Raw genomic sequence first — 654 nt, forward strand, 5'->3', positions numbered from 1 at the left:
GGCACTGGGCGGGGGCGGGGAGGGGGCGCACCTGCCTGTGGAGGGAGCAGGTGACCTCTCAGCCCTGCTCCCCTCTGCCCAGGGCCAGAGTGGGCGAGCCGAGGCGCCTGCTGCTCTGTGCCAGGTGCTCCGCCCTGAGGGGTCGCCGCCCCAGGCCCTCCTGGGACCAGGTACTCAGCCGGCTTCCGGACCTGTGTTGAGTCACGACGGAGGCCCGAGCACCTGTGTTGTGGGGCTCGGCTTGGGCTTCACGCCCTGTGCAGATGAAGGGCCCCGGGGAGCTTCTGAGGACAGGCTTCCTGCACACACGTGCTCGTGAATACACTCGTGTGCTTGTGCTCTCTTATGCTCCTGAGGGTGCCCGTGAGCCCGCTTGTGGCTGGGAGAGGGGAGGGGATGCGGGTGGGCTGACCTGGGTGGGCCAGGGCGCGGAGAGCCTCAGCCCCACCCCTGCTCCCGGCAGGTGGGCCTGGACTACAGGAGCTGCATCCTGAGGCCTGGCGGCTCCCAGGACGCCAGCGTCATGCTGAAGCTCTTCCTGGGCCGAGACCCCAAGCAGGACGCCTTCCTCCTGAGCAAAGGGCTGCCGGCGGACGGCAGCAGCGAGCGGCCAGCCTGCTGACAGGCCACGGCTCCCAGGGCCCCACCCCAGCT

At 70.0% G+C, this 654-nt stretch overlaps 1 protein-coding gene across 3 annotated transcripts in view; it reads left to right on the plus strand.

The window, feature by feature from the left end:
* The window catches only part of THOP1 (thimet oligopeptidase 1), a 19,248-nt gene extending 18,600 nt beyond the window's left edge, over nucleotides 1-648 (plus strand). For all 3 annotated transcript variants that reach the window (XM_077760684.1, XM_077760685.1, XM_077760686.1), the window contains one exon: nucleotides 464-648. In XM_077760684.1, the coding sequence (XP_077616810.1) occupies nucleotides 464-622 (159 nt within the window). In that variant the 3' untranslated portion in view covers nucleotides 623-648. The remainder of the gene's footprint in view (nucleotides 1-463) is intronic.
* Nucleotides 649-654: the final 6 nt, after the last annotated feature.

This window comes from Crocuta crocuta, unplaced genomic scaffold (assembly GCF_008692635.1).
Source record: "Crocuta crocuta isolate KB4526 unplaced genomic scaffold, BGI_CrCroc_1.0 scaffold443, whole genome shotgun sequence".
Classification (NCBI taxonomy): Eukaryota; Metazoa; Chordata; class Mammalia; order Carnivora; family Hyaenidae; genus Crocuta; species Crocuta crocuta.